This window comes from Lithobates pipiens, unplaced genomic scaffold, assembly GCF_037356315.1.
Source record: "Lithobates pipiens isolate NorthernLeopardFrog02 unplaced genomic scaffold, aLitPip1_a1.2 Scaffold_23, whole genome shotgun sequence".
Taxonomy (NCBI): domain Eukaryota; kingdom Metazoa; phylum Chordata; class Amphibia; order Anura; family Ranidae; genus Lithobates; species Lithobates pipiens.
Genome location: NW_027507785.1, coordinates 131,520,665 through 131,533,085, shown reverse-complemented (window position 1 = coordinate 131,533,085; position 12,421 = coordinate 131,520,665). Strand labels below are relative to the sequence as shown.

General features: G+C 43.9%; 1 protein-coding gene across 8 annotated transcripts in view; it reads right to left on the bottom strand.

Annotated features, from left to right (window-relative positions):
* PLA2G6 (phospholipase A2 group VI) overlaps positions 1 to 12,421 on the bottom strand; it is a 252,096-nt gene that overhangs the window by 32,677 nt on the left and 206,998 nt on the right. For all 8 annotated transcript variants that reach the window (XM_077452375.1, XM_077452379.1, XM_077452372.1 and 5 more), the window contains one exon: positions 3,060 to 3,196. In XM_077452375.1, coding sequence (XP_077308501.1) covers positions 3,060 to 3,196 — 137 coding nt within the window. The remainder of the gene's footprint in view (positions 1 to 3,059; positions 3,197 to 12,421) is intronic.

Genomic DNA, 12,421 nt, shown 5'->3' with positions numbered 1-12,421 from the left:
TATGCTGCTGCTGTCCGCTCTCCCCTGTGTCAGCCATGAGATGTTGTGTGTAAAAAGTAAGCTGTTCTAGAAAATAAACAGTCACCCAGCACTAGAGTCAAAACAAGTGGAGGCTACTAGAAAATGGCCACCGGCCGCCTCAGCAAAAAACATCTGAGGGCACCGGGAAAATAGCCACTGGACTTCCAGAAAATGGTCAAAATGGAAAAAACTAGCTGTGGCCACAGAAAAATGGCCGCGGTCACGTGCCTCCCCACATGGCATACACACCAAAACACCCCACCATGGCCCCCGAAACAGGGAAGAGGACAGCGGACCCCCAACACCTAGCGCAGCCCTCTGCCAGGACTCAGAGCCCCCTTGGGGACCCCCGGCCAGGTACGTGCACCGCACCCCTATATGCGCCGTCACACAGCGCCCCATAGCATGGGGACGAGGGAAAGGGACAGGGAGGGAAGAACGAAAGGGAGAGAGAGAGACCCCCTAGTCGACCTCACAGGGAATGCCCAGCTGCTTCATCCTGTTGAGACAGGTGGAACCATACTTACCCCTCCTGCAGGGACTGCTCGATGCATTCCACGGACAGACCCATCACCTGGTCAGTACGGGGCATGTCGTGGCCGACCCAGCGCATAGCTAGGGTCTGCTCACGCTCGATGGCCAGGTTGGGGAGACTACCAGGATCTATATTATCTGGTCTGTCACCCAGCCCAGCTGTTGATTGTAGATCCCAGGCATAAAAAATAAAAAATTCCCAGGACCAATGGTCCCACTGGGAGCCAGGTCCTTCTACACTAGGCAGAAAAAAACTGAGCTGCTGGATGCAGTGTGAGGGGTTATAGCCAGTAGGGCCGCTCCCTGGCCAGTACTGTGCAGTTTGCTGTTGTTAACATGTTCTGCCTAGTCCTCTCCTGAAGGAGCAATATAACCTTAAGGTCAAGATGAAGATGCTGTGTCCGTCAATGAACGAAAGAGAAAAAAGGATAATAAAGAAAAGCACAACACAACATTTAAAGTGATTGTAAAGCCTTTTTTGTTAGTTAAAATACCTCCCATACAGGCAGACAGTTACTGAAGTGCAGGAGTTATCAATGAACTACGAGAGCGCTCACCAGCACCTTTGCAGTTCATTGTGAAATACAAGCTGTCTGCCGCAACGGTCAACGATACTTGTAGTTCATTCATAAAAAAAGTGAATGGATTACACAGCTGTTTGGGTGGAGCCCTGTACAGTCACACCTTTTTCAAAAAGTGACAGTAGGCGCAAGCAGTAGATCTCTCGCCCACTGCCACAGAGCAGGGAGTGTTGACGGTGGGAGGTGGGTGTATACATGTTACATCCTAAACATAGGTGTAACATATAGCATGCTTTATCCTTTTAAGCGTTTGTAAAGGCAATTTTTTTTTTAAAATAACATGTCATACTTCCTGTTTTGTGCAATGGTTTTGCACAGGGCAGTCTCCATCCTCCTCTTCCTGGGTCCCATGCTGGCCTTCCTGGCCCCTCCCTCCTGCTGAGTGCCCCCACAGCAAGCTGCCTGCTCTAGGGACACTCGTGAGCCGCCTCTGTGAGTCGATGTGACACACAGAGCATGGATCGGCCCCACCCCTGGGAGAGCTTTTGTTCTCATGTACATTGCTGGTTCGGGACCAGGGTCAGATGAGTATAAGGGGGAGCCAGGAGGGAGCTGCAGACTAAAGGTTTTTTACCTTCATGCATGTATTAAGGTAATAAAAAACCTTCAGTCATTAGAACCACTTTAAACTAAGCTACTTTGCTTATTAACAGTTATGATAATGAATGAATACGGTAAACAGCTGTTCATGTTCTCAAATAATAAATAATAGCTAGGTAGATATAGATCGATATAAAGTGTCCAAACAATCAAGCAATTAAAATCATACATCAACAATTGAAATAAAACTTCTTATCTGTAATAACAAAATAGAAGTGCAAATAAAACTATGCATATCATATAGAGTCCATTCTGAAACATCCTTATCTTCCAAGGCCATGTCCTTGGAATTAACGTACACAAAATTAGTTTGAGCCCAGGTTCACACTGAGCTGCGGGAATGAAGCAGCACGATTTCAGCTGAACTTGCACGATTTCATTCCCGCATGTCAGTCCCGATTTTGGCTGCAATTTCACAGACATCTGCGTGGGTTTCAATGGAAATCGCACCCCTAAATCACAAAAAGTAGTACAGAAACTACTTTTTAAAATCTGTGCAGCATCGCACTGATTAGGACATGTCAAATCACACCAATGTGAACCAGGGCTCAAACTGTTTCCAAACACTCCTCTGTGTCTTCCACCAATTTTATAAATAGCTCACCACTGTGCACACCATACGGGTTAAGCACGCACTAGATGTCGTTGACTATTTATCTTTAAGTTGGTCAAAATTTGTGTTTTTGCTGTATCCACTCTCTCTCCTTTTTCTTTCTCCAATGTGCAGTTTTTACCTTTCAGTAGTACCGTAACTCCTTATTGTTCCCTTTTTTTTTGCAACTTAGCACTATGACTTGGCACTTTCCACTGGGATTCACATGCAATCTCATGTAAAGAGCAGTGGAGCACTGCATAAAGTAAAAAGAAAACTGACAGAATATACTATACCCACATTTAAAATATGCACGAACACGTGCACACTGATGCAGGCTTTATTATCTACACTGTTCAGTATATGTTTTACTCTAACTCAGAATTCAGCTACATAATTATTAAGGTCAAAAACACATTGATATTTACCAAGTTCAGCCTCTCAACAAGGGCTTAGCGGTGGCTCTAATCTTAGAGGGTGTTTGACAGGCAACCGGAAGACATTATGTTGCCCCCTCACTGCCCCTTTTAACCCTGTAAAACCTGCATCAACGTACCACAATCACATTCATTGTATCTGGTTGCAGGGCAGGTGCCTTTGCTCAACCTCCTATTTTTTTTGCCTTCTGACTGCAAGTGTAAACTAGTCCTTACAGTTTTGTTACAGATGAAGGTGAAAATTTATTTTAATATAAAAAAAAGTTCATGCAACAGACTTATTTTTGCAATTACCTTCTGGCCTTGTCACAGGACGGAAAGAGGCAACACTCTTGAACGTTGGATCTCGGCCAGTTTCAGGTGGAACATAGTTTCGGAACAGATGCAACTCAGCTGGATGTCTGTCTGACATTGTACTAGTTACCATGACCCTGCAGAGAAACAAACGCCCAATTTAAGGGATCGTGTTAGTGTACTACTGTGAATCTGAAAGCAAGAAAAAGCAGGGCATATTTGTATTACATGTTCCTGTATAGGGAATGGGAAGGCTGCTTTGCACATTCATTCATGTTCTCAAAGTTGGGAAGTGCTCATTGGGCCCATCTACATCACATACACTTAAGTGCACTATGACCAGCAAGCTATGCATAACACAGGCCTGTTTTAATTCATGTGAACACATGTAGTGTTTCTATGACTCTGGTGCCCAACATGAGGGCTGCAGGCCATGTGTAGCCCGACAGCTCTTTCTGTGCAACCCACCGCATCCTGGGCAGGGTCCATCTACCTGTTTGAGCACTTTGCAGATTGGGATGGTGGGTATTGGCATATTTTGTTCCCACACCTGGCACTAAAATAAAGCCAGTGCAGTCAGGCAGACTGATCATCCAGCCTGACGTAATAAGAGAGAGCAGTGCTGGAGCATGTGATCTGGTAAGTAAACACTGAATAAGGTTAAACAGACCTGCCACTGACAACCCATGTGGGGTGGGGGTTAACAGCATTAAAACTGACCATGAATGCAGGGGGGGGGGGAAGTTAAGGGGGTTTAACAGGATGGTCCCATGGATAAAGAAACAGTGCCGATACATGCAGCAGTTTATCCTATAAAGGTAACTTTCGTTGAACGTAAAAAATTGCAACATTCAGGGACGTGGGACAGAAGTGTGAATAATGACTTTTTTTTTTTTTGTTTACAAACGATTTTTATTGTTGCAAAAGGTCATAGTTTGGTATAAAAGTATAAGAAAAGCATATTCAGTATAAATCAATGATGTGCTTAATATGCAGTGAATAGTATATATAAAAAAAGAACTTAGCAATACAATGTAAGAACAATAGTGTTTATATCTAAGAATTTGTTTTTCCTATAAGGTTATGTAAATTACATCACCATTTAATTCTAGGCTGATATTATTTACTAGGCTACAATATGTGACATTCAGGGTTGAGGTATATCCCAAGGGGACCATTTTTTTTTTTTTTTTTTGTTGAAAGTGTGCATAGTGTCAAAGAGAGTATGGTGGATACGCTCTGACAGTTTTATTTGATCCATTCTATTCATTACTTGGAACCATTTGTGAGTGCCAAGTAAACGCTATCATCCAGTGGATTGAGTTGAACAGTGTGTGAACTAACCTAATATGGTGTATGGGTATATTTGGTATAGGTGCACACAGTAAACCTATCTTAAGAGTGAGGGAAATTTTTGTTGCCTATATGTTCAATCCTAGCTACTGCTTGTAACCATATGGGATTCAAAATTTTACAATTCCAGAAGGTATAAAAGATGGTGCATTGATCTGGGCATCCCCTGAAAATAGTGGGGGATACTGATGGATAAAATTTGTTTACTTTGGAGGGAGTTAGGTACCATCTGGTGTGTATTTTGTTGGCTGAATCTCTTGCCGAGATTGAGTGAGTACATTTCAATAAGTTTTGGATCATAGTGGTCCATTCTGGTAGTGTAAAAGATTGGTCCAAGTCAATTTCCCATTGCAGCATTGGTTTTGATTTTTCTAAAAGAGAAATTTAATTTAAACATACGAGCGATCAGGCCCTTATCGCTTGATGAGGAAATGCAGATTTGTTCAAATTGAGAGTAAGGGGTATGTAATGTTAGAGAGAATTATTTTTGATAAAATGTTTAAATTTGAGTATAGTGGGGTAATTCTGAAAGTGGGAGATTATATAGTTCGCATAAATCTGAAAAAGGGCAAAATTTGTTATTTATGGATAGGGATTTCAGAGAAGTAAGGTTGTATAATTTCCATATCCCGAATGAAATTACTATTTCTAAAGGCTGGTGGGAGGTGGGGGTCTCCTATAAAAGGATGCCGGGGGGGGGGGGGGTGGGATGGGAAACATCAAATCAAATTTATCTTTGTAACTGTGCCATAACAAGAAGGCCTCCAAAAAATACACGGTTGAGGGATCATCATCAGCATTCAGAGTGAATGCAACAAGAACTGTAAGGGTGCAATAAGGATGGCTAAGATAGAACATGAAAGACACATAGCGGAGAGTAAAAAAAATCCCAAGAAATTCTTTAAGTATGTAAATAGTAAAAAAGTGAGGACAGACCATATTGGCCCCATAAAGAATGAGGAAGGACATCTGGTTACAAAGGATGGGGAGATGGCGCAGGTATTGAATTTATTCTTCTCCTCAGTCTTCACGAGGGAATGGGGGGGGGGGGGGGCATCAGTAACCAAAACTGGAGTGTTTATCCTCATGAGACATCATGGGAAGCACCTCCATGGTTACCAGAGGACAGAATTAAAATTAGACTTGGGAAACTTAACATGAATAAATCACCGGGACCAGAGGGCTTGCACCAGAGGGTACTTAGGGAACTCAGTCAAGTAATTGCCAGACCATTGTTCCTAATTTTTACTGACAGTCTACTGACTGTAATGGTACCAGTTGATTGGAGAAAAGCCAATGTAGCACCAATATTTAAAAAGGGCCCAAAATACATCCCTGGGAATTACAGACCAGTTAGCCTAACATCAATAGTATGTAAACTCTTGGAGGTGATGATAAGGGACTATTATTTTAGATTTTAGTAATGAGAACAGTATCATTAGCTGTAATCAGCATGGATTCATGAAAAATGTTTCTTGCCAAACCAATCTAACCTTCTATGAGGAGGTGAGTTGCCAGCTAGATAAAGGAAGGCCCATAGACGTGGTGTATCTGGATTTTGCAAAAGCATTCGACACAGTTCCCCATAAATGTTTACTGTACAAAATAAGGTCCGTTGGTATGGACCATAGGGTGAGTACATGGAATGAAAACTGGCTACAGGGGTGAGTTCGGAGGGTGGTGATAAATGGGGAGTAATTCGGCATGGTCAGGGGTGGGTAGTGGGGTCCCCCAGGGTTCTGTGCTGGGACCAATCCTATTTAATTTGTTCATAATCGACCTGGAGGATGAGGTAAACAGTTCAATCTCTGTATTTCTGGACAATACTAAGCTAAGCAGGGCAATAACTTCTACGCAGGATTTGTAAACCTTGCAAAAAGATCTGAACAAATTAATGGGGTGGGCAACTATCCTAGTAGATGATAGGCTCAGCAATGGCATGCAATGCCAAGCTGCTGCTAATAAAGGAAACAGAATATTGGCATGCATTAAAAAGGGATCAACTCCAGAGATAAAACGATAATTCTCCCGCTTTACAAGACTCTGGTCCTGCTGCACCTGGAATATGCTGTTCAGTTCTGGACACCAGTCTATAGGAAGGATGTACTGGAAATGGAGTGAGTACAAAGAAGGGCAACAAAGGCGATAAAAGGTCTGGAGGATATTAGTTATGAAGAAAGGTTACGAGTGCTGAACTTATTCTCTCCGGAGAAGAGATGCTTGAGAGGGGATATGATTTCAATATACAAATACCATACTGGTGACCCCAAAATAGGGATAAAACTTTTTTCGCAAAAGGGAGTTTAACAAGACTTGTGGCCACTCATTAAAATTAGAAGAAAAGAGGTTTAACCTTAAACTACATAGAGGGTTCTTTACTGTAAGAGCAGCAAGAATGGGGAATTCCCTTCCTCAGTGAGGGGCATTGATAGTTTCAAGAAAATACTAGATAAGCACCTGAACGACCGCAACATACAGGGATATACAATGTAATACTGACATATAATCACACACATAGGTTGAACTTGATGAACTTTTTTTCAACCTCACCTACTATGTAACTATGTATAACTGATATGAATGAGCCACCACCTTATTTAAGGGAAAGATCTCTCTAGGTTGAATCGACTTGGACCATAATTTTCCTTGTAGATGGAATGGTAAAACTGATTGTTCCTCAAAATGTAACCGGGCCACTTGATTTGAAGAAGCAAAACATTGAGCCAACTGTATAAATCTTGCTGCTAGGTAATAACACCATAAGTTAGGAAGGCTCAAACCACCATTGGATGGAGATCTGTGCATAAGAGAGTAACCAAACCACGTTTTTTTGTTGAGCCATATAAATTTGTTAATTTCTCTTTGTAGGGGATCTAGCATATTTTTTGGAACCAGTATGGGTAGAGCTCTAAAGTGAAATAGTAGTTTAGGCAATATCACCATTTTGATAGCAGTTATTCTCCCCAAAAAGGACATGTAAAAGTTAGACCATGATTTTAGTAGTGAATAGTATTTGTGAATAGTGGTGGATAGTTGGTTTGAAAACGTTTTATATGATGGGGTAATGAGGATGCCCAAATACTTAAAAGAATGCGATGTCCAGGTGAAAGAGATACTCTCCTGTAAAGATGCTGTTAACAGTGATGGAATATTTATAGGCATTCCAGTACATTTAGATAAATTAACCCTTAGGCTGGTGAGATCTTGGAATTTTTCTAATTCTTTGATAAGGTTAGGGAGGGAAAAGGAATAGCAAGATGTCGTTGGCGTATAAGCTCAGTTTGACATCTATTAGGCCTTTGGAATAACCATTAATATTGATATTATTACATATGGCACATGTGAGGGGTTTGATGGCCAGGGCAAAAATGAGAGGGGAAAGGGGGCACCCATGTCTAGTACTGCTACCCAATGCAAAAAACTGAGTTTTCTCCAGGAAGCCTAATTCTAGTTTGAGGATTTTGATATAAGGCTCTAAAGCCATGCATAAATTTGTTGGAAAGACCGTATTTGGGGAGTAATAGTTTCAGGTATGACCAACTGACGCTATCAAAGGCCTTGTGAATATCAAGGCTAAGAATAACTACTTGGTTTGCATGTAAGTTAGCGTTCTGTACTATATTTGTGACCAACCTTAAATTGTCTATAATCTGTCTGCCTGGAATAAAACCCGTTTGGTCTGGATGGATTAATGAGGTGATGACCGCAGCTAATCTGTCAGCCAGCAAACGGGTGAAAATTTTGAGGTCCTTATTTATAACTGATATTGGGCAGTAGTTCTGTGGAGAAGTGTGCTATTTATGGGGCTTGGGTAGAAGACAAATGTTGGCTAGAAGCATTTCCTCCGGGAACTTATTGCCTTGTAAAATGTAATTGAATAATTTAGATAAATGGGGGGCCAGAATATGGGAGAATTTTTTATGATAAAGGGTATCCATCTGGGACTTAATAATCTCAGTTATTTCTATAGTGGTACATGGAGCGTTCAGTTTTTCAGTTTGTTGGGCGGACAGGGTAGGTAGCAAAATATCTCCAAGCCATTCTTTTTTTAATCAAAAAACAAACTTTATTGGAAAAAAAAAGAAAGAAACAGAAGATAACATACATAGCAGGCATACATACGATACATCAAATAACGTGGGCCAATCTGGCCAAGGCAGTGTTGCATACATGAGAGCATTGGGTTAGCTGCGCTGTATAGGGGTCCGACACCCATCATGGGTAGATGCATTATTAGAGCTAATTTGTGTCAACTGGGGTAGGGGGAGCAGGCAAAAGGAGAAATAAAAGGGGGAGGGGGACATAATAAAAGTAGGTCCTTAAGGTGGAGGAAGCACCGAAGGGGATAAGCAGAGGGGGGAGGGGGGCAAGGGATCAATATAACAGCATATCAAGTACACGTCTCCCCATCTCCCAACCACCTACCCCAGATCCGCTCATATTTAAGTGGACATCCTCTATGTGTATAAACCAATTTCTTATAAGGGAGGGTATCGTTAACCTCTTTTTTCCAGCACTGGACCGTGGGGGGGAGGGCCTGCATCCAGCCACGAGCAATCACTTTTCGCACCAGGAACAGTGTTTCATGTAGGAAGGTGCGAAGGGACTTGTCAGCTTCTAATTCTGGTAAGAGACCAAGCAGACACATCTTCGAGTCAAGGCTAGCAGGAGAGCCCATTTGGTCATGGAGAAAGCGAATTACCTGTATCCAGTATGTTTGGATAACCGGACAGGACCATATGAGGTGATAGAAGGAGCCTGGAGTGTGGTCGCATAAGCGGCATCCTGGATTATACGTGGGTTTAAACCGTGCTATCTTCTGGGGGGTCAGGTATGTCCTATGTAGAATGTATAGCTGTGTGAGGCGGTCCGAGAGCCTGGGGGAGACTCTCTTCACGTCCCCCAAGACTTCATCCCACTCCTCATCCTCAATCACTCCCACATCCAGCTCCCATCTGGCCTTGGCAGCATAAGCCAATGCCCTGGTGCCTGGGAGACGGATGGCGGAGTAGAGGGCGGAGATCAACTTGGTTGGCTCAGCACCTGTGACTATATCCACTATGTGAGGGACTGTCAGAGTGGGGTTGGAGCCGGCAAATTGAGTCTGTAGCGCATGTCGGAGCTGTAAATATCTGAAGAAAAGATGGTTAGGGAGTGTGAATTCTTCCTTTAGTGACTGAAAGGATTTAATCCCAGTGTTAGTCATAATTTGGTGCACATACAGGATCCCATAGCGCGTCCAGGCTGCGGGGTCCGGAACGGACAGCAATTCGGGCAAATGAGTGTTGAACCAGAGAGGCGTGTAAGAATGAACCTGTGGGGTCCCAAGTTTGTTAAGGGCCGCCCGTCATATCCTCCGGTGGTGCGTCAGCATGTCTACCTTGTGATGAGGGGGACGTCTGGACAGTGGGGCCCTAAGGACTGACTGAAGTGGGGTGTGGGCTGGGTCGTCAGGGCGTTTACAAAGTAATGTCTGGTATCTTGGTAGCTCGCTCTTGTCAAAGTGATAGAAATGGGACAACTGGGAGGCAAGATAATAATCCTGGAAATCTGGAAGAGCAGCCCCTCCCATTGTCACTGGGTTCTTCAGAAGTCTCCAAGACAATTTGTGTCTGCTGTGGCCCCATATAAATGAATTAAGAATTGATTCAATCGTCTTGAAAAAATTTTGTGGTATATACAGGGGTGCATGCCACACCAAATACAGTATCTTGGGCAGGAGTATCATTTTGACCAGATTGATGCGTCCCATAACACCCAGAGGTAGTCTGGCCCAGGTTTGAGTCTTGTTCTTGATCAGGGTGAAAAGGGGTTCAATGTTCAGGGGTATATAGTCTGTCAGCGATCTAGTGACCTGCACTCCTAAATACTTGATCATGGAAACCCTAGGGAGATTTAGAGGAGGGGACGTGGGCACAGGGGGGAAATGATCAAGCGGAAGGATCTGGGATTTAGACCAGTTGATGCTCAGACCCGAATGACTACCAATACAGTCTATGGTGTGAAGGGCTGCAAGGAGAGAGGGACCCGAGTCGGCTAAGTATAGGAGTGTATCGTCAGCATACATCCCGATCTTTTCCTCCAGATCTCCTATCCTAAGGCCACAAATTCTGGTGTCTGCGCGAACCATAATAGCTAGTGGTTCCACAGCCAACGCATACAGCATGGGAGAAAGGGGACAACCTTGTCAAGTCCCTCTCTCCAGTGGGAACTGATCAGAGAGCCAGCCGTTCACAAGCACCTTGGCCCTCGGGGATTGATACAGGAGTTGGACCCATCGAATAAAGTTGGGGCCAAGTCCGAATCCCGAGAGGCATTCCCACAAGTAGTTCCATTCCACGGAGTCGAAGGCCTTGGCAGCATCCAAGGCCACCACTACCCGCGAGCCGACTTCATCATGGAATCCCTGGATGTTCATGAGTAAGCGGCGGATATTCATGGCGGTGTTTTTTCCTGGCATAAAGCCAGTCTGGTCAGGGTGGATCAGTGAGAGGATGACCTAATTAAGGCGGGAAGCAAGAATCTTGGCCAGTATTTTAATGTCGACCTGTAGTAAGGAGATAGGTCTATACGATTCCGGGTAGTTTGGGTCCTTCCCTGGCTTGGGAATCACTACTATTTGTGTTTCTCTCATGGAGGGAGGTAGGATTCCCGTGTCAAATATGGATTTATATAAGTCATGAAGTTTAGGGGTCAAAATTTCAGAGTAGGTGGCATAAAATTCAAGCGGGAGACCGTCCAGTCCTGGATCTCCAAGCCATTCTTGAGAAGAATGTTTTGGTGAAGAATGGAGAGCAGATAGCTAATTTTTATAGAAGTCTAAAAGGTCTCTATGACTTCTTTAGGGTGAGAGACTAAATTCCCTTTGGAATTGTGTAATTTTTACACATGTGGGGGGTTTGTATATTGTTTTAGCTTTCTAGCAAACATTGTAGAGGCAGAGTTGCTATATAATATGAATTTTGCTTTGGACCATCTCAAGATCTTTTCTGTGTCAGCAAACGTGTCTAGGGTACATCTTTTATGTTAGATTTGATTATATAGGTCCAAAGAAGGGGATTGGAAATGTTTGTCTAATTCTTTGGTTAGGGTATTAATATCCATTAAATTAGATTTTTTGTTTTTGGCCGAGGCAGTATTCATTAGATGGCCTCTCATAACTGCCTTGTGTGCTGTCCATAAAGTGGTAGAAGAAATGACGGGAGTATTATGAGTAAGTAATCTTCCAATTTTGTTGAAAGTTGTTGCGTAATAGTAGGGTCTGTTATCCACTTACAGACCACCCACCGCAGTTTTACGGTGGCTGTTTGAGGCTGGGTTCACACTGCAGCGATGCGGGAACGCTGCGAATCCGCTGCCTGAGTTCCCGCATCGCATGCCTCCCAGTGGCAGTTCACACTGCCCTATGCAAACTGCTGGGAGTGTCAGTGAAACGCTAATGACACCCCCAGATCAGTTCGCATATCGCAGTGCGATCTGCAAACTCGGACAGGAATCGGATCGCATGGTGTGAACACCCATGTGATCCGATTCTGCTGCGGACCAAAAAAAGGGTCCTGTGCGAGTTTGGGCCGGATGCGATGCGAATTCAGCCATACTATCTGTATGGATCAACTCGCATCGCACAGAGATCGGATGTGATTTGCACTGCAGTGTGGTGCGAATCACATCCAATCTCATCACCGCAGCAGTGTGAACCCAGCCTGAAGGAGGATATCGTTGTTATGGCAGCAGCTAGCCATAACCCCAGTATCCCCTTCTTCAGCAGGCGGTCTGCTACAAGATAAAAGTGGTCTCTGAGTCGAATTTGCCGTGAGATCACTTATCGGTGGCGGGAGAGGGGCCTCCCCTCCTGCCGCGATCCGGAGCCCTCCGCTGCTTACCGGAGCTGTCGGCAGCGGCGGAGGCGATCGCGTCATATCTCCTGTCAGGTATGGAGACGAGTGAGGGGGAAGATGGCCCCCTCCCGTCTCCATACAATTGCGTCACATCCCGTCGACAGCTCTTAA